Raw genomic sequence first — 19,424 nt, 5'->3', positions numbered from 1 at the left:
TGTTGGAAAAGAGAATATTGCAGGCTCTCCAACCCAGACAGGCACTCTGCCTACCTGCCCCACACATCAGGTCCTTGAGTTAAGTCACAGTGATTTTGAGGAGAGGCTGCTGAGATCCCAGAGTAACCTAATTGGCCCAAAGTTGTTTTTTTTGTTTTTTGTTTTTTGTTTTTTTTAATCAAATCTTGTCTGAGAGCCCTGAGATTCACACAGCTCCTGGGACATTAGTGCACGAAGGACACTAGCCACTGTCAGGGAGAGGGCTCAACACATCAGTGGCCTTGATTCATAGCTGGGAGCTCCAGGGACATTTCCTTTCCTAGGTTCATGTATGTAGTAACAGGGTTGGGAGCAGCTTCAGTGAGGCAAATGCATTCAGGTGAGATTTTGAAAAACGAGAGTTAAGTAAGTGGTTCATTTCCTTTTTCAGCAGAATAAACGCAGTTGCAAAGGGCCACTTCTTCATAAATGTTCCTCTTGGAAAGGTGAGTGGCCATGTGTTCCAGGGTTCTCTTCACTGGGAGCAATGACAACTTCAGTGTATGGCCTGTCACCTGTTCCACCCTGCCCCTGCATGTGGAAGGACCTTCTTAAGTAGAAAAGTCCTCTGGTTAGACAAACTGTCATGGTTGTTTTGGGTTAAATATTTTGACTCTTTCAATAAAATAATGCAAACTTGTTTTGATAAATTACTTATTGCTCAGAGTAAACTAATTGGCCCAAAGTTGGGGTTTTTTTTGATCAAATCTTGTCTATATAGTTAATTCGACTCCATCCTTCTAATGAGGATAATTAACATGTGTCCAGAGCACTGCTGTTTACACAGGATGCTTCTGCTGCAATCTTTTCTACTTGGTTCTCTTACTGACTCCTTGAAGTGGTATCCAGGTGGTATTTGTACCGGCAAACTGAGTCTCAGAGAAATTGAGTGGTTCTCTCAGGTCAGAGCTATGCTTGGTCAAAGCATTCCTTAAGTCTAGATGGCCTTACTCCAAATCTCACAGTATTGTATCTAGTGCCTAAGACCACTGTGGTACTGCAGTATAATGGCATACAACATGATTTACAGCAACTGGAAATGTTTTCTGTGGAAAATGTTAGATCAAATGGGAAGATATCTATAGTACAAAATTGATGTTTTAAACTTTTCTCTATTAAAAATGGAAGTCAGGTTCTGTATGCAAATTGAAAGTATCACTAGATGGTTTTCAGCTGATGTGTTTCCTATTAAAAGACCTCTTTAAAGCTTTCCTGAACATGCTTTCACTAGTCATTAGGGAACTGTAGCTCTAAAACACAGAGAAATACTACTCATCTAGAATAGCTAAAGTAAGATCAGCAACCCTAGGTGAGGAGGAAGAGGAGTGAGAACTCCTCTGCGCTGCTGGTGGGAATGTAAGCACAGTGCACCATTTTGGAAATGTTTGTCCATTTCTTTAAACTAAAACAAATACCTGCCATTTGACCCAGCCATTCTACACCTAGATATTTACGTAAAAGAAAGCAAAGCATGAGTTCTTGAGCTGGGGATGTGGCTCAAGTAGTAACGTGCTCACCTGGCATGCTTGGGACGCTGGGTTCAATCCTTAGCACCACATAAAAATAAAATAAAGATGTTGTATCCACCGAAAACTAAAAAATAAATATTAAAAAAAATTTCTCTCTCCTCTCTCTCTCCTCCCTCCCTACCCCCCCCCTTTAAAAAAAAAAAAACCATAAGTTCTAACAAAAAACTGTATATAAATGTTTTTAGTACCTTTTTTTGTAATGGAAATAATTCAAATGTCCATAAAGAGATGAATAGATAAATTGTGGTAGGTACATATAAGGAAATGCTATGTAACAATTTAAAAATCATGAGCTTTTGGTACACATAGTAGTATGGATGAGTTTCAGAGGAACTGAATGAAAGAAGCAAGATGAAGGAAAAAGAAAGAATACATACTGTGCAATTCCATTTCTATACTTTTTTTTTTTTTTAACAGAATGCAAGCTAATCTGTAGTGGCTAAAGCAGATAAGTGATTGCCAGAGAGGAAGAATAACAAAGGGCATGAGACATGAGAGGTGTAGACGTGTCAAAATTCTCTACATGGGGCACTTTAAATTCATGAAGTTTCCCTGTGTCAGTCATGTCTCAGTAGAGCTGTTTTATAAAAGAGATTAGCTTGGAAACAAAAGACCCAACATCAGCAGTTTCTCTGTAACTGCAGTTTTGACTTGTGAGCCCAGAGGTGGCAGCCACTGGCAGGGTGATCTCTTTTACCTGACCTTTCTGCAGCTGAGGTGGCTGGCCGACAGTATGAAGCATCCCTGAGGAAGCTGGAAGTGTCCTCATGGAGACAACACTGACAAGCCACCAGAGCCTGTTCAATTTAATTAATTGCCTGTTTTGTTTCCTGGAATGGTCCCCTAGAGATCTGAAGGGTCTAATGGCCTCCAGGAAGTAGCCATGTCCATCCCCTTCTCCCACCAGGGCTTCAGTCATTCTGGCTGCTCTTGTTCTCAGGTGTCTTTACTCATCCATGTCCCTGGCGGTGTGTTTAGTGGCACTAGCAGTGAGGGCGTGCCTTCAGTGTGCACTCCCTGGGCTCCCAGGGAAGGGTGACCTCTGACCCCAAGCCTGGGGGCTTGGACTGGGTGTGTCACATCCCAGTCCCACCAGACCTGGTGGTGAGTTCATGTTACCACATTGCTTCCCCCTGAGGAATGTGAAGCACCTATCTCTGAGCATAGTTTAATAATTAATAATGGTGTATAATGCCTTTGCTAAAAATAAAACTGCCTGTCTGCTAGCAGAATGCTGTCAAAGATTGCCTCTGTGACCAGCAGACGTTTCTGTTGTCAGAGGGAATCTTTTTGGATCTCCAGCATGCTCCAGCTGGAGCCTTGGAAGAATGGGAATGAGTGGCTTCCCTTCCCTTTCCTTTTGCTCTTTTGTGACAGTGCCTTCCGCCTCACTGCCTGTTTATTTTTCTCCCCTCAGCGGTGGTGTACTGCTTTTTCTGTGCGTGTGTTCCGCTGGCGTTGGACCTTTTGGGATGCATCTCCCTCCCTCCCTCCCTCCCTCCCTTGCTGCCTCCCTTCCTTCCTTTCCTCCCTGTCTCTCTGGGAGCAGCCTGTCACAGTTCCCCTTGCGTGTCTGCGTGTGGCCCAGTGTCTGCGCGCTGCTGCTCACCGTGTCCCTTGTGCCCCCAGCTGTGGACGTGGCTGGAGGAGTTGCAGAAGGAGCTGCTGGACGACGTGTATGCTGAGTCCGTGGAAGCCGTGCAGGAGCTCATCAAGCGCTTCGGCCAGCAGCAGCAGACCACCCTGCAGGTGACGGTCAACGTGATCAAGGAAGGGGAGGACCTCATTCAGCAGCTGAGGTGGGCCCACACCCCTTGCCTGTCAGACACAGATGTCCAAGTCCTGCCAAGGATTTCCCTCCTCCTGTATTTTTTTGAATAATTAGCTCTAATTTTGTAATTCTCCCCATCTGAGTAGAGAATAGATGCCATCTATAAATTCAAAGGGGAGCACCAGCTCTCTTCTCTCTTCATTTTTTTCTCCCTTTCCTTTCTTCCCTGTAAAGTTTTTTAATTCCATAATTTTTCTCATTGCAACCTTGACTAGTAATCCTCAGAATTTATCTTTTATTAGTATTTTCTCTTAATATCTAACTGGAAATTACTGACGTTTCTTTCTAAATAGATAATCTGAACCTCCTAGAATAATGTCCTAGGGCCCCCAGGGACCTGCCTCCACATTGGCTGATATCTATCTTTCACACTGCAGGCAGGCAGATCTGGACGTGGTGGGACACTCAGCCTTCAGTCCTCCCCTTGGCAAGAGGCAGTGCAGCATTGGTTATGTTTCCTTGAGAAGCAAATTTGCAAATTCTTTTTATTGGGTTGTAAGAACTACTTACCTAAGTTTAATACCCCCCATGTATCACCTGGAGGAGGATGGATGAAATTGTTGATGGATAACCATCCATGATATCCTCTTTGCTGAGAGTCAGTCAGAAGTTACTCACTAACAGTCTGATTGCATTAAAGGTTAACTCTCACAAGTGATGTGACTCTGTCACTGTACTAAACAGGTTTCATTGTTCTCTCTTCTTAAGGAGAGAAGTGGCTAAAAATAAAACTCTACCAAAGTAATTTTCTGTGATTATGAGACTTCTAATGAAAGTGACTTGGAGAACATGCCAGAGAAGTTCTGCAGCATGTCCTCAGAGGAAGGAGCCTAATGTTGTTTTGCAGAAGAGGCAGTGTCTTCCATTTTCTGAGACAAAGTCCAGCTTCCTGCCAGCTTTCTTTCCCCTGAATATTTGAGTTGCCGGATCTGGTGTCTAACAATGTGAGACTTTCTCATTCAATTCCTGTTTTTGTTGTTAAAATCCCATTCCCTTCCATCCCCTCACAGGGACTCTGCCATCTCCAGTAACAAGACCCCCCATAACAGCTCCATCAACCACATCGAGACGGTGCTGCAGCAGCTGGACGAGGCCCAGTCACAGATGGAGGAACTCTTCCAGGAGCGCAAGATCAAGCTTGAGCTCTTCCTGCAGCTGCGCATATTTGAGAGGGATGCCATAGATGTGAGTGTCCTCCACTCCCTGCCTTCCTGTCCTGTGAGAGCCCAGAGCCCTGGTTTCCCTCCTCTTCCCTGTCCTGGTTCCTGCCCTGTGTCCTGTCCTACTCCCCCAGCTTCCACTCCAGAAGGGCAGAGCTGGAAGGAAGTTCCTGGAGATATTGACAACTTCCTCATTTGACCCTGGGAGGCTAGAGGCTCAGCTCTGGATTCTGGGGTTGGAGAGTGTATTGGGAGCAGATAAGGAAGAGCCAGGGACACAGCTCAGTTGGCAGGAGCAGAGCAAGCTAGTGTTGGGAGGGGAATAGAAGGTAGCACTCTTAAAAACAGTGAGACCTCCTTGTCCGGGTATGTGGCCGCTGATTTGACAGCTTAGGGTTGATACCCTCTGTCTTCCTTTTCTGCCCCGCTTTCTTCTCCTCTGACTCTTCTCTTCCTTTCTCTCCCCACCCTATCCCCACCAACAAACTTCTCTTCCTAGAGTGGGAGTAGTCCTAAGCCTGTGCATTTTAGATGGTAGGGAACTCAGTTTGTATTTCCTCATAGAGGTGCCCTCAGATTCTCTATAATTCATACCTGAAAATGGACTTTTGCACCTTATATGTGAATAAGAGAAATAGATACAGGCTCCTTTTATCTTTCTTCAACAAAAAGAGGGGGTGGTTCTGATTTCTTGGTGAGACAGATCTTTTCTTTTGAGCTTGACCCAGTCAAGCAGAAGTAAGTGTTTTAAGTGGATGAGACTGAACTGCCTGAGAAGCACGTAGAGGAACCAGAATACCTTGTGCCTTCAGCTCAGGCTAATTTCCAGCTGTGGACTGCTTCTGGCCCATCTGTGGGCTGCCCACGGGCAGTTCTGTATGTGGTGGGGGGTGGTCTCACAGGTGCCTGTGTGGACTGCTTGACCAAGCCTCCTGCACTTTGATTAAAGAAGCACCTTCTCAGCTCCTCTTGTTGCTGTTGTCAGCTAAAAACAAGAAGTTAAACCCTAACCACTGTGTTGGCTCAGCCTGCTCAAGAGCTTACCACGACTCAACCTCTAGGTGGACAGGAAACCATGCAGAGAAGCAGCACTCTGGCATCTCCCAACAGACCCACACACAGCCTGGCCTGCCCTGGGTAGAGGTGGCGGCACTGTGTGCAGGGATGGAGCAAGCTTCATTTCCTCTCTAGCTCCTTTGAAACTTACCTGATTATTGAATATTTTCAGTTAACAAACACAAATCAATCAAAAGTATTATTTTTTTTCTTCTAAGACATTCTGATGTTTGAAAAAAAGATTTTGATTTCATTTGCATTAATGCTTCCTGAAAGAAGGAAAAAAGGGGGCTTTTTTATTATATTTCCACTTTCACTGAACCAAATTAGGAAATATAAACCTATATTTTCCCCACACTGAAGCCACAAAATGACATTTTCCCTAGATAAAGCCAGTGATAAAGCACCTTGGGTGAGTGCATTCCTGAGCTGAGGAAATTAACCTTCAGTTAAGTCTCAGGCCATTGTCAGAAATGGTTTAAAAGCTTTTCAGAGATCATGGCCTAAGAATCCCCATGTTCTTTAATGATTCTGAAATTTGAAGCTGTGATCAGTGAGATATGGCTGGTGCTTCTTCTATCTTCTGGAAAGATCCCTCTCTTCTAACTGCTCTCAGAAGCACAGAGTTACTTTTGTGGTAGAAAGTCTTCTCTTACTTGGTTAATTAAAAAAAATCTTTCCTAGCTTCTGTCCTTTGGCTAGGATAGCATCTGCATCTCACAATGGACTAAGGCTTTCAATAAATTTGTGGGATCCTCTTTAGAATATTGGTTTCCAAGTCTGCAGATGTTCCAAATAAGATCTGCTTTGTTGATCTAAAAAGAACAACAAAATCAGAAACATAGCATCCTGTGACAGTTTAGTTATGAAGACAGTCAAAATTATGGGTAAATTTAGGGAGAGAAATGTAGACTAACTACAGATTCCGAGAAGCATTTTAAAAATTATTTTGTAGTTATTTCTCCTAAGAATCGGTATTCAGAACCTGACTTCCTCTTTCTGGAGTTTTGTTGTTGCCACAGTTTCTTTTCTTTGTTGTGCAGCTAACAAGCTATAATGCTCATCACTGGGACAGGACCTTTTACTGATGACCCTTTGATCATGAGCATCCTTGCAATTTTTTTGTGCTCAGTGAGGATTTTTAGATCCTGCTAGCTTAACACATTGATCTTTGTTTATTATCCATTGCTTGAGTGCTTTTGGAGCCTGATGTAGTCTCCCTGAGACATTATTGTGAGGCTGGCTCACCCACCATACCTAAGTCTCTTCTTCCCCTTCCAGGTCAGAAAACAAACATTAAGAAAGAAAAATCCCACCTAGAGTAGACATAAAGATTAAAGTTATGATGATTTGTTTTTTCTTTTTAAGAATATTTTTTCTCACTTTTTTCATAGTTTATTTATATCTAATTTGGCATTATTTGAATTATGAATTTTGTAGAAGAGTACAATGTAATAATACAATGTAAATGTATTGTGTGTATGTTTCAGTAATAAAAGAATAAAGTAGGAAGAGTTGTGCTGTAAGAATTTTGAGAACCCTTTTTATTGCCTCTGTTCTCTCCTACATAGATTTTTTTTGTAAACTTTTGCTTTCTCAGAGTTTCAAACTAATTTGGCTAATACTCATGTGGATAAATAAATGAGAAATTGTTAACAATTTGTTAACAATTTTCTAATTCCATGGGAATTGTTACTCCACTGAAATGTCCAGTGTAATACTCCTTTACAACATGTTCTTCCTCTTTGGAGGATTTTATAATTTTTAGTCTTAATTTTAAAAAAAATCATATTATGAAGGTTTTCAAACCTGTACAAAAGTAGAGAAGATAGTATAGTGAAACACTAAATGCCTGTCCTCCAAATTCAAGATTTTACCACCCTTGCTTTAAATGTCCCTCTTTTCTTTTTTCTAAAGTATTTCAGAGAAAGTCTGCCTGCTTATCAGTTTACTTTCCTAAGGATCTCTAAAAATAAGGTTATATTCTTACACCCTCCTACGATGCACTAAACGTCTTGCCCACTAAGCAGTCATTTCTTACCATCTTCTAATACCCAGCACATATTCAGATTTACATAGGGGCCTCAGTTAAGGAGGGGGCATAGGGATCATTTCCTGCATTTGATGCTTAGTTTCTTAATCTACAGTCAACTCTCCTGTGCTCCTCCTGGATTTTGTAAACTTTTTATTATTTTTTTCATTCCATGACTTTTTGATTGCCATGGGTCAGTTGTAAAAGGAACCAAGGTCCCACATTCTTTTTTTTATTCCTTGCTTGACTTCTTTTAAGTTAAATTGTTTCCTTTCCCTGGTATTTCCTCTAAACTTAGACATCAGATACAAAGGCCTGGTTAAACTCAGGTTCTGTTTTGTGCAAGTACACTGCAGAGGTGTCACATCACAGCTCTCCCATGAGAAAGCACATCATGTTTTTCTTGTTTCTTCAGGGATGCTGGACTGGTCTGCAATTCAGGCAGTGGGTCCTGATCCTTCCATTTTTAAATGGCCCCCTCAACAATGTTTCATTTATTATTATTATTTAGGGGGGTGCTTTTTAGCTCTTTTTCTTTAAACTATACTAGGATTTAATGAAATTTTGTGTATTTAATTTTTTTTTTAATTCAACTGTGGTAATTTTCTTTTTGAACAACTAATTGTTCCACCATTGCCCAGTGTGGGAGCCTCTTCAGTTGACTTTACGATCATTTGTTTATTTTTAATTTTCTTTAAAAAAAACAGATTCATTGAGGCATCATCTATATATCACAGAACTTATCTATTCAACAGCTTTTACTTTTGATATAGTGAGATGTGATAGCACATATTTATATTTTTAAGTCTCAGTCTTAAATAAATGCTTTTCTCTTTTAGATCATCTCAGACCTTGAGTCTTGGAATGATGAGCTTTCTCAACAAATGAATGACTTTGACACAGAAGATCTCACAATTGCAGAACAGCGCCTCCAGCACCATGCAGACAAGGCCTTGACCATGAATAACTTGACTTTTGATGTCATTCACCAAGGGCAGGATCTTCTGCAGTATGTCAATGAAGTCCAGGCCTCTGGTAAGAAGACTTATTCCATCCTATACCAATTGTGGTTTCTTTTTATCACCATGGAAATTTAGTTTATTTCAATGCGGTGTCTGCAAATTCTGTATCCCTGTTATATGGCTATTATCAATAGTCTGATCTTTAAAAGGAAATGCTTTGCTTTTTTATTTCCCATATTATAGTTACATTCAACCATATGGTTAGGAAACTTAACCTGAATAGTATTCTCATGTGTTATTTCAAGAAGCGTGTACTTTAGTGTTACAAAATGATGTGTTTATCTGTGAATGAAATGCAAACCATAAGAAAATATTTTCACATTTTTATTTTTTTCTTAGTTTATATTTTGCCAGCAGATGTCACTATAAGCTCAAAAATGTAACTCTTATATTAGGAACTTACTTGGCAACAATCCTGTATACAATATTATTTGTTTTGCACAAACTAAAAGTAAATTCTTAAAACTGTGTATATTGAGGACAACTACAGAAATCGAAGTTCACACATTCGCAAAGGATGCTGCATGGCCACTGTGTACGATATAGGAAATAGGTTTAGTTTGATCACCTCTATGTTCTCAGATAACCAGCATGCTGGGAGACTCCCTCTACTGGGTTGGACCCTTCTTCAGCCTGCCCACCAGCACAGCGGTCTGGCTCCAGCAGGCAGGTCATTACAGAGCAGATTGTGCCATCTAACGGGAACAGAAAGTTGAAATGCTAGTTGAGTTCTAGGCTCTCCCTTCAATGTCCACAGGCGTGGAGCTGCTTTGTGATAGAGATGTAGATATGGCAACTCGAGTCCAGGACCTGTTGGAGTTTCTTCATGAAAAGCAGCAGGAGTTGGATTTAGCTGCAGAACAGCACCGGAAGCACCTGGAGCAGTGCGTGCAGCTGCGCCATCTACAGGCAGAGGTGAAACAGGTGAGCAAAGGATGAGTTGTGCCAAGATGAGGCTGCCTGGGACCCTTGACAACACGGACAGACAACCTGGGAATTCTGGCCTGATAATGTGCTCCTCATTACAACACACTGCCTTAACATGTAAGATAATACACCAATATAATATCTAATTGTGAAATTGGAGCCATTGGCCTACACAGCTCTCTATTCTGTAGTAGAAATGGCTTTTCTGCCCAGCAGCTATAGCACTTGAGGGTAACATCCACATCATTGTTTTGTTATTGGTTCTCTCTTGCTTGGAACTCTGAGTACATTGCTTCCTAAGCTAAATAACTATATTTTGGGGGAGTGGCAAATACTGTTATCAGTCTGGACAGGATCACAGTCTGTGTAGGGATAGGACATTTCTTGGATTATCAGGATGCTATAATTCCACATCCTGGGTGGCATGACACAAAATGAAAACAGGACACATGGAATTGCTTCAAACCAAATGCCAGTGGGTGTCCCCATTCATGGATTTTGCATTTTATCCCATGGACAAAGGGAGTCTGCTGATAAAAAGCTCAGTGAAGGGGAAATGAGGCTGTGGTGTTCTGGTTTGATTGGAGGAGGACACCTGATGCCTCTGTCCATGAGCAGAATGTGGGGAAGAAACAGGTGGCACTCACACTAGGGCACATGTTCTGTCTCCTTGGAACTGCTCCAAAGTGCTCATTGGTCTCCTGTGTGCCACTATTAGTGTGGATATTTGAAGCAAAGTATTGTGATCTGCTTATTAAGTGTTTGTTTTTACCAAACACACACACACACACACACACACACACACACACACACACTTATTTAAGAAACAAACTAGTATATGCCTTAGCAATTACCTTCGTTTGTAAGAGAAATTAAGAGTGCCTTTAAAAAGGTATTTTCCTGGGGTTGGGTATATAGTTCAGTGGTAGAGTGTTTGCCAAGCCTGAATAAGCTCTTGGTTTCATCCCTAGCACTGTAGAAAACAAAACAAATCACAAAGCATTTCTCCCCTCCCCTCACCATATTTTTTCCCAGCAGAGAGTAGATTTCTAATGTTCATTCAGTGACCATACGATACATTAGGCTGAGATTTTGATGATAGGTGGCCTTTCCCTTATGGTTGCCAAATGGCCATCACCTCAACACCCCAAGCACCAGGAATGGGGAAGTATAACAGGAGGTGGCAACTGCACTAAAAAGTATTTTTACGAACTCTCCCAGATGCTGCTGCTTTGGTCTCATTGATTTGGTTTTGTCATAGCTGTAAGTAATCTGTGACAGGAGGTGAGAAGTGGTTTTGTTCATTTGTTTATTTTTAATGTTCTCCCAAAATCTGTGGGGATTTTGTTTTGTTTGTGTAAATAAGAGCAGAAGTGTTATTGTGTAGGTAACGAGGAGTCTCTGCCCCAAATAACTATCCAGAATGATTTTCCACAGTTTCTGTGGCTTCTGCTGTCAGAACTAGCTTTCTATCTTGTTTGTATGTGAACTTGAGAAGTTCACGGTTTGAGCCTGAGCCTGGTAGTACAACCTAGATCACACTTCGGTTGTTGTGCCTCTTATTAGCACTAACATTAAGTTGGAAAATGAAATAAATAATTTCCCCTTATCAAGCAGTTTGCCAATTTTGTGTGTTCATTAGGAATGAAAGAACCTGAAAGGGAATGAAAATACTTCTTTTGTTTATGGGGATTCTTTGTGTCAGTAAGATTTCTAATATGTGGTCCTCAAACTGTTTTTTTTTTTTTTTTTTTTGGTAGGATGCTGGGTAATGAACCCAGGGATGCTTTACCACTGGGCCACATCCCCATCCCTTTTATTTATTTTTTTTTTTTTTTTTGAGACAGGGTCTCACTAAGCTGCTGAGGCTAGCCTTGAACTTGTGATCTTCCTGCCCTCACCTCCCAAATCACTTGCACCACTGCACCAGCTCCTCAAACTATTCTGACCTTTGTTCTCATGCAACACACTGTCTCTCCACCATTCTGTATTAAAAATAATAAAGTTGTAGCTCTTGGGATCAGGTGCTAATGAAAGCTGTTGGGCTATGCCAGTAGGATATTAAAAACAACCAGAACTTCATCCCTGCCAAGAACCTCTTGACCACCTTGTAGACTTGGATCTGCTCCCTGTGGTCTGCAAGATGCACTGGAAAGTCCACCACTTGTAGTAACCCTGTGTCATGTTTCAGGTGCTGGGGTGGATACGCAATGGAGAGTCTATGTTAAATGCCGGGCTGATCACAGCCAGCTCACTGCAGGAGGCAGAGCAGCTGCAGAGAGAGCATGAGCAGTTCCAGCATGCTATCGAGGTGAGGAGGTGCCCTGTCTCTGTGGTGAGTCTTTCTCAACATGGGACCAGCCTCTAACTCCTAACATGGTACTGACTATGGAACCGCCCAGGGCTCAAATGGTAAAGAAATGAGAATGCTTATAAATCTACTGTTGGTTACCTCAGATGGAACACCAGCTGAAGAGAAGTGAGGTTACAAATCCCAGCCAGGTGACCTTTCAGTGAGGGTCCACACACCAAGCAGCTTCAGTGTCCTTTGCAGGATGCACTTTCTCTGATCAGGAATGCCTTGGAACCAGGGAACCCAAATTAGTCTTGGCTGAGTTTTTTAATGCCTTGCTGATCTTGCTGGTACAGTCTTGCGATGTGACCAGCAAAGCAGAGAGCTTTGGGTTTCACCAAGATCTGGTATAAATCATGAACTCACTTTTCAGTAAATAATGCTAACAATAAAACTCCTCAAGCTTCTGCTTAAAAGCAGCATTATTCATCTTAGCAAAGGACAAAAGGGTCAGTTTGTGCTAGACTGTAGCAAAAGCCTCGGCCAGTCTGGGTGCACTCCCCTTCACTCTCAGCAAGTGCACTGATTGTCCTTAGGACTATATTGTGGGGACTCATAGGTAATAGTTGTGATTGGTGGTCTCAAAGTCAAGGGAAAAAAGAATTTGATGCTAGAAAACTTGTTTCCTGCTGTAATATACATATTGCCAGCCAGAGAAGAAAGCCACCAAAGTCACCACTAATCACTCCCATAGATTAATTTATTTTGAACCACACAGTGCCAGTGGACATAACACTTCTTCCTGTGTCTCCAACTTCAAGCAGCTTTTGAAAACTGTAAAACTACTTTGTGAAGTGATTTCTGGTAATTATTTTACCAGTGTTAAGTTACTGGGTGAAGGATGAGATTGTCATATACAAATTTTTATGGAATCGTTTCCACTATTTTGGATGAAATGCAACATTTTACTTTCTTTTCTCTTTTATCTGCATCCATAGAGAACCCTATGCTGCCCTGACAGCTCTCCCCACCCAGCATTCTAATTCTCCCACATAGCGACCCTGACCTCAGCCCTTACAGACCTGGTGAGAACATAGAACAAGACTGTCACTGGATTTACTATGTGGTTATTAGATTTATTACATGGAATAGACCTCCAAAGAATATAGTTGTTGTGCCCTTAGCTTTTCTTTAATTTTTTGTTTTCTTTTTAAAACTGCTTGTCCTTTCCAACTTTTTCACTGGAGTCCAAAGCTTAAGCTGAAAATGAGAATGAAAAGCATTCATCCTGGCCACATTTCCTCCACATGTTCATTGCCTCCAGCAGCTATTATAAGAAGAACCAATAGGAATAATAAACTTGAAACATTTCAACAGCTTTTTTAGAATATTGGCTATCAGGGTCTTTCCTGGTATTTCTCTGAGAAACCCCACAGTTGAGACCCATGTACTTCATCCTTCATTAGATGAATTAAATAAAAATGCAGTTGTAGCTAAGCATAAACCTTTTTACTTAACTGTGCGCCATGCTTTGAGAAGAGTCCTAGTGGGTATTACCTGGAGCAGATTATGTACCATCATGAAGAGCATCTCAGTTCCTTCTAGTCAGTATGTGATACTTGTGCTAAATAAGCCTTTCTTTGTCTTCCTTTTCTCAAGAAAACACACCAGAGTGCACTGCAGGTGCAGCAGAAGGCTGAGGCCATGCTGCAGGCCAATCACTATGACATGGACATGATTCGGGACTGTGCTGAGAAGGTGGCCTCACACTGGCAGCAGCTCATGCTCAAAATGGAAGATCGCCTCAAGCTTGTCAATGCCTCTGTTGCCTTCTACAAAACTTCAGAGCAGGTCAGGAGAGAAGGTTCATTCCCTGGGCTTCCAGCTGACATTTTATTTTGGGTTAACTTTATGAGATAGATCAGTCATCATTAACATGTCTGTTAGTATTGAACCACTCAGTTCTAAGTTAAGCAGAGAAAAAGCATATTGTATATTTGAAATTTTTCTTGCACCTTGGATATCAAAGAACAATGGGTTGGAAAGTAGCTGACTTCTCAGCTAGGTTTCTTTGAGCCAGGAATCTTCTTCCCTCACAGGTCTGCAGTGTCCTAGAGAGCCTAGAGCAGGAATACAAGAGAGAGGAAGACTGGTGTGGTGGAGCTGACAAGCTGGGCCCCAATTCTGAGACAGACCATGTCACCCCGATGATCAGCAAGCACCTTGAACAAAAGGAGGCTTTCCTAAAGGTATGGAGCTGGCTTTGCTAGTTGCCAAAAGTGTACACGGATCCAGAGGACCCACTGAAAATAACAGAGAACGTCCTGACTGACGGAGTGATACATACTGTAGATACTTCTGTAGGCACAGCCTGCATTTTACGAGGGAAATCCCCACACCCTCACAGCTCTTGCTTGTGCAGATAGTGAATGGAGTAACACATCAGTGATATTATATGTCTTACTGGTTTTCATGGGAAAATAACTAGAAACCTGTTTGGCCAAGGATTGGAGGATTGGTTGGAAGTCACAATACTAAATAATTCTGGAGCTCTGTATCAAAGTTCCATGAGGCTTTTCTGAGGTGCAGTGATGCCAATTGAAACTTTCCCCAAATGAGTCTGGAGACAGAGAGAAAGTGATTGGTTGGTCAGTTGATTGATTGATTGATTAATTGGGTGAAATGTAATACTTACAGCAATCTTCTGTTGGACACTTAGCTTCTCTAGGACTACAGGTTGAGCCTCATTAGACACATGAAAGCACAGGTGGAACAGCATGAACCCATGATGCTCAGAGGGCCAGCCACTCGGGGAACTCTCCCTGCAAGAGGAGTGGTCACATCCAGACAGACTAGATGTTCTCTGTCTGAGAAGCTTTAGACGAGGACTTTCACAAATGTCACATTTTTATGTATGTCATATTTGATCACACAAAAATCACAGATGTACCTTGAAACAGTTAAATTTTTAGAACTGGTCAAATGTTTTGAAATATTTAGAACTAATGCTTCTTCTGTGTTGCATTCTTAAGATACTTAAAAAACAAATTCTGAGATTCTGTTTGCTACCACCAGTTGGACCTGTTAGAAATAGGTGGGGTGTTTACTTTTCCTTGTCACCTCATTAAGTTAGGTTTTTCTCATTGCTTCAGCATTCTGACCCTCAAAGGCCATCTCCTATTGCATTTGATAATTTTTGTTTTATAACTGAAGGGGATTACCTGACAGATATTGTTTAGTCTGGAAAAATAAATTTTGACTCTTTGAAAATTATATTTGGCAATTCATTTGGGGCTTCTACCAGTGCTTTTCTTTTAAGCCAGCCAGAATGGGAAAATATAGTTTCTTCAGTTGTTAATTGTAACTGTGTCAAATAAGACCTTAAAGACCCTGACCCCAGCTTGTCACTGCTATTTAAATTTTACAACATGTCAATCACTGTGAATATATTTTGAATTATACTCAATTTGCCTTCCTTGCTCCAGAATCCATTTGACAGAAAAGAAAAATGACTACTTAGCTAAAATATTAAGAAAGATATTCAAGTAAAATTACAAAAGGAAAATAATTTTAAGTCAGTTGTTATAAAGGACTTAAGCATTTGTGAATTTTGGTGTCCCTGAGCTAGACTCTGATGGATACCAAAGATCTATTATACATTAATGAAATTACTTACATGATCTGTCCTACTACCCAAACATATAATATCATTTATTTATTTGTACAATAACAGCACATAACAAACAATCCCAAAACTGAATGGTTCAAGTAATTGGCAAACTAAAACCAAGTGCTTAATCTGGCTATACTCTTCTATTTACATATGTTTGTGGATGCTTTCATCTACAATTGGATTGAGGAGTTGTAAAAGAGTGCCTGTATGCTCCTCCAGAGGGATTTACAGAAACCCAGGTACACTTCAACTGGGCCCTGTAATTCAGAGTTTCTTCTAAGTGTGCAATCAAGTTTATGGTGCTGTAAAATCAAGGCTCAGCAGAGAGTGGCTTCATTCCTCTCCTGCTGTAGTCCAGTGGCTGTGCTCAGTCCCCTAACCTGTGCACTTCTCCATTGGGCAGCTCTTAATATAGCATCTTAGGTTTTCAGAAAAAGAGCTGTGAAAGAGATTTTTTAAAAATTGAAATAGGATTGAACCTACTCATTTTTAAATGACAAGTTGGTCAAATGAAAAGTTAGACATACATTAGAGCCGAGCCATATGATATTATCATCCCTGTGTTCTCAAGTACACGTTTATATAAGTCAAATTAACACATGTTGCTCTTCATTATTAGGCTTGCACACTTGCTAGGAGGAATGCAGACGTCTTCCTGAAATACTTACACAGGAACAGTGTGAACATGCCAGGAATGGTGACACACATCAAGGCTCCAGAGCAGCAAGTGAAAAGTGAGTGCACAGGAAGCAATCTCTCCATCCAGGACTTTCACTAATCATTAAAGAAATCTGCAGGCTGAGAGTATATTGAATAAGTTGACGAATATAATCAGCAAATGCATCATTTGAGCATATTTATTGCTGTTGACTATATTTCTATAAAATGTTACCAATTTTATATTCCTAAGACATAATTAATCAAAGCAAATTGTGAAATATTTATGTAATTTAATACCATTTGAGTAGAAAAAAATCTACAAAACCATTTGTACATTTAAGTGTAATCACATTGGAAAAGATCTGGGAAAATGTGAGCTGAAGTGTGAAGATTGATATATGCCAGGTGCAGGTGGCACACACCTGTAATCACAGCAGATCAGGAAGTTGAGGCAGGAGGATTGCAAGTTCAAAGCCAGCATTAGCAGCTTAGCGAGGCCCAAAGCAACACAGCAAGAAGAACTTATTCTTATTTGAGGAAACTTACTCTTTTTAAGGATGTCCAATATAATGAAACTGTATTCTAGGTACTATTTATTTGATTTATAATTTCTGTCTTGGGCATTTTTTTCTTAAAAGTATTTTCTAGAATAAAGCAAAAGATTTTAAAAGCGTACAAAGGTATATATAAATGACATGATTTCTTTGCCAGTGGTAATCACTGTCAGAACCTTTTTGTATATTATATCTGTGCATAGGTTTGTTTATAGAGAAATACAAACTTATGTATATTCACTCAACCCGTCTCGCTATTTTTTTTTTTTTGCAAAAATGAAACTGTTTTTCTCTGTAACCTGATATTCCCATTAATATTCCAACTTATTCACCTTTCCATATCAGAATTTAGAGATCTACTCTCTGTTTTTGGATGTTGGGTGCAACATTGATGTAACTGATGTAACTTGCCCCCTGTTCACACTTTGTTGCCCTGCTTCAGTGTCCCATCAGCTCCTTGGTGTTTGTACACCTTGGTGCAGATAATTGTGATTATTCACATAAGCACCATGTACCTGAAAGATAATTCCTGGTATAAAGGTATACACATTTTCAGTGTCATTGCCTGTTGCCACATTGTCCTCTGTGAGGGTCATACTCAGTTTTTTCCCCTTAGTAATATAAAATAATGAGTACCTGCTTTTTCTGTCCTTTCCAACACTGGATAATCTCAGGATTTGCCAGGAAAACAGTGAAAAATGATCTTTTTCTTTGAGTGAAGTTGAACAGGTACTTGCATATTTAATTTAAAATTGTAAACTTCAGGGCTAGGGGTGTAGCTCAGTGTAACTCAGTGGTAGATATGTACTTAGCATGTGCAAGGCCCTAGATTTCATCCAGAGCTCCCTGAAGAATTGTGAACCCAATATTTATATGCTTTGCTCATTTTTTATGGGTTGTTCATCTTTCTTTTCTATTGAATTGATTAAATAAATTAGGTCTGTGTTATATATTCCCAGTAGTTTTTCCTGGGAAAACTATTATTTTGTAATATTTTAATGGTGATTAATATTTGATTATGACATTTTTAGTTTTTATGCATCAAGAATTTTTTGCATTTATAGATTCATGTTTCTCTGCTTCCCTAGTTCCCTGCTTCATGTCCCTCCTCCTTCTAAGAGTATATGTTTAAAAATAATAATAATGGGGCTGGGGATGTGGCTCAAGCGGTAGCGCGCTCGCCTGGCACGTGTGCAGCCCGGGTTCAATCCAAAGATGTAGTGTCCGCCAAAAACTAAAAAATAAACATTAAAAAAAATTAATAATAATTATAATGGCAAACAAACAAAAGCACTTTTGTTTTCTTCTAGTGTTCCACCATTTTGATATACGACCTCTACCATGTACTAAATGCCTTCTGCAGAAGGCTCTAGTAGTTCTGAACAAAATGCCTAATGCTGATACTTTTCCAGCTATCAGAGAATTGTCCCAGTGGAGGATAATAGTTGAATATCCTTCTAATCCAGTTAGCTGGAGTATTGTGAACTGATTTTTTTTAAGTTTCTAACTGCTCTCTTTTATAAGGTAATAAATCACAGTGAAAGAGTGAATAGAGAGTCTGGTTGGTGTGTTCATTGAGAACCTTGGACAATAAAACTGGTTCCTTGACACTCTGATTTGCTGTGGCATTGCATGGTAGTCTTAAAAAAAAAAAGAGGATTAGATAGGGGTCTTAATAGAACTCAAGCACCAACGTGCATCGTTTTTCTTTTTTCTCTTAGATATCTTGAATGAACTCTTCCAACGGGAGAACAGGGTACTGCATTATTGGACCATGAGGAAGAGACGGCTGGACCAGTGCCAGCAGTACGTGGTCTTTGAGCGAAGTGCCAAGCAGGTCAGTGTACACCTGGCCCTCCACCACTGCCGCCTGCCCGCCTCCATGCTTCCATCCTCAGGCAGATTTTTGTCATTGCAGGCATCCTGAGAATCACTTTTTAATGCCCCAGACAGTCTTGCCTTTTAATTAAATTTGTTATAAAATCAAACCCCATAGCCTGGTAAAAGTGAGTCACTCAGTATTTTTGACCCTCAACAAGTGGGCTAGCTGTTCAGCTTTCCTTTAGTGCTGTACCTCACATTTATAATAGCCAAGCACAAAAAAAATCATCATGTTTATTATTTAAAAAGCATTGTGGAAGCTGGGTATAGTGGTGTATGTCTATAACCCTAGAGGCTCAGGAGGCTGAGGCAGGAGAATTGCAAGTTCAAGACTGGTGTGGACAACTTAGAACCTGTCTCAAATTTTTAAAAGGATGGGGACGGGGAGCTGGGTGTGTAGCTCAGTGGAAGAGCATCCCTGAGTTCAATCCTTAGTACCCCTTCAAAAAAAAAAGCATCGTGGAATCTTGATTCTGTACTTACGTAAATGCAATGGGTAGGATTCTTTTTATATTGCTGTATTTACATTTTTAAGACGAGGTTTTATATTTTTGACAAGTCAAGCTGAAACTAAATAGGAAATAGGACATAATTTTTAACAATTCAGTATAGTCAAAAGAGATTCATGCTTTTGGTTAAGGCAGAAACATCAAGGCTAACATTCAGAGTATCCCCCTTTCACAGTCACTGTGGGATTAAAGTGCTTCTGCTGAGATCATCAGTCATGGAAGCTCGTTTTAGGATAAAATCTCTTTACCCCTATCTTA

General features: G+C 40.6%; 1 protein-coding gene across 3 annotated transcripts in view; it reads left to right on the top strand.

The window, feature by feature from the left end:
- Window positions 1-19,424, top strand: part of TRIO (trio Rho guanine nucleotide exchange factor) — a 342,164-nt gene that overhangs the window by 205,598 nt on the left and 117,142 nt on the right. For all 3 annotated transcript variants that reach the window (XM_081288471.1, XM_081288470.1, XM_081288472.1), the window contains exons 12-20: window positions 3,198-3,367; window positions 4,410-4,584; window positions 8,487-8,682; window positions 9,427-9,593; window positions 11,788-11,907; window positions 13,549-13,740; window positions 13,989-14,138; window positions 16,182-16,296; window positions 18,498-18,613. In XM_081288471.1, the coding sequence (XP_081144597.1) occupies window positions 3,198-3,367; window positions 4,410-4,584; window positions 8,487-8,682; window positions 9,427-9,593; window positions 11,788-11,907; window positions 13,549-13,740; window positions 13,989-14,138; window positions 16,182-16,296; window positions 18,498-18,613 (1,401 nt within the window). The remainder of the gene's footprint in view (window positions 1-3,197; window positions 3,368-4,409; window positions 4,585-8,486; window positions 8,683-9,426; window positions 9,594-11,787; window positions 11,908-13,548; window positions 13,741-13,988; window positions 14,139-16,181; window positions 16,297-18,497; window positions 18,614-19,424) is intronic.

Source organism: Spermophilus citellus (genome assembly GCF_964194105.1).
Source record: "Spermophilus citellus genome assembly, chromosome: 1".
Lineage (NCBI taxonomy): Eukaryota > Metazoa > Chordata > Mammalia > Rodentia > Sciuridae > Spermophilus > Spermophilus citellus.
The sequence above is the reverse complement of the archived record's forward strand: the minus strand, read 5'-3'. Positions and strand labels throughout refer to the sequence as shown.